Source organism: Penaeus monodon, chromosome 15 (assembly GCF_015228065.2).
Source record: "Penaeus monodon isolate SGIC_2016 chromosome 15, NSTDA_Pmon_1, whole genome shotgun sequence".
NCBI lineage: Eukaryota > Metazoa > Arthropoda > Malacostraca > Decapoda > Penaeidae > Penaeus > Penaeus monodon.
Genome location: NC_051400.1, coordinates 28,147,722 through 28,147,989, shown reverse-complemented (window position 1 = coordinate 28,147,989; position 268 = coordinate 28,147,722). Strand labels below are relative to the sequence as shown.

The following is a 268-nucleotide window of genomic DNA, read 5'->3' as shown; positions in this document are numbered from 1 at the left end:
TAAGTAAAACCCCAAATCGCCATCTTCTGTCGCAGGCTTCTGGTGCGAGATGCTGGGCGTGGGAGATTTCTACTACGAGCTCGGGGTGCAGATCGTGGAGCTGTGCGTGGCCACGAGTCATCGGAACGGCGGCGTGCTCTCCATGGACGAGGTGCTGCGGAAGCTGAACCAGAGGAGGCGGCAGGATAATCAGATTTCCGCGTGAGTTCTGCGGGTGTCAGGGTAAAAAGTGCATGTGGAGGTGGGAGGGGGGGTATCTGATGTATTT

General features: G+C 57.1%; 1 protein-coding gene across 3 annotated transcripts in view; it reads left to right on the top strand.

The window, feature by feature from the left end:
* Nucleotides 1-268, top strand: part of LOC119581901 (vacuolar-sorting protein SNF8-like) — a 43,000-nt gene that overhangs the window by 41,005 nt on the left and 1,727 nt on the right. For all 3 annotated transcript variants that reach the window (XM_037930064.1, XM_037930065.1, XM_037930066.1), the window contains exon 4: nt 36-201. In XM_037930064.1, the coding sequence (XP_037785992.1) occupies nt 36-201 (166 nt within the window). The remainder of the gene's footprint in view (nt 1-35; nt 202-268) is intronic.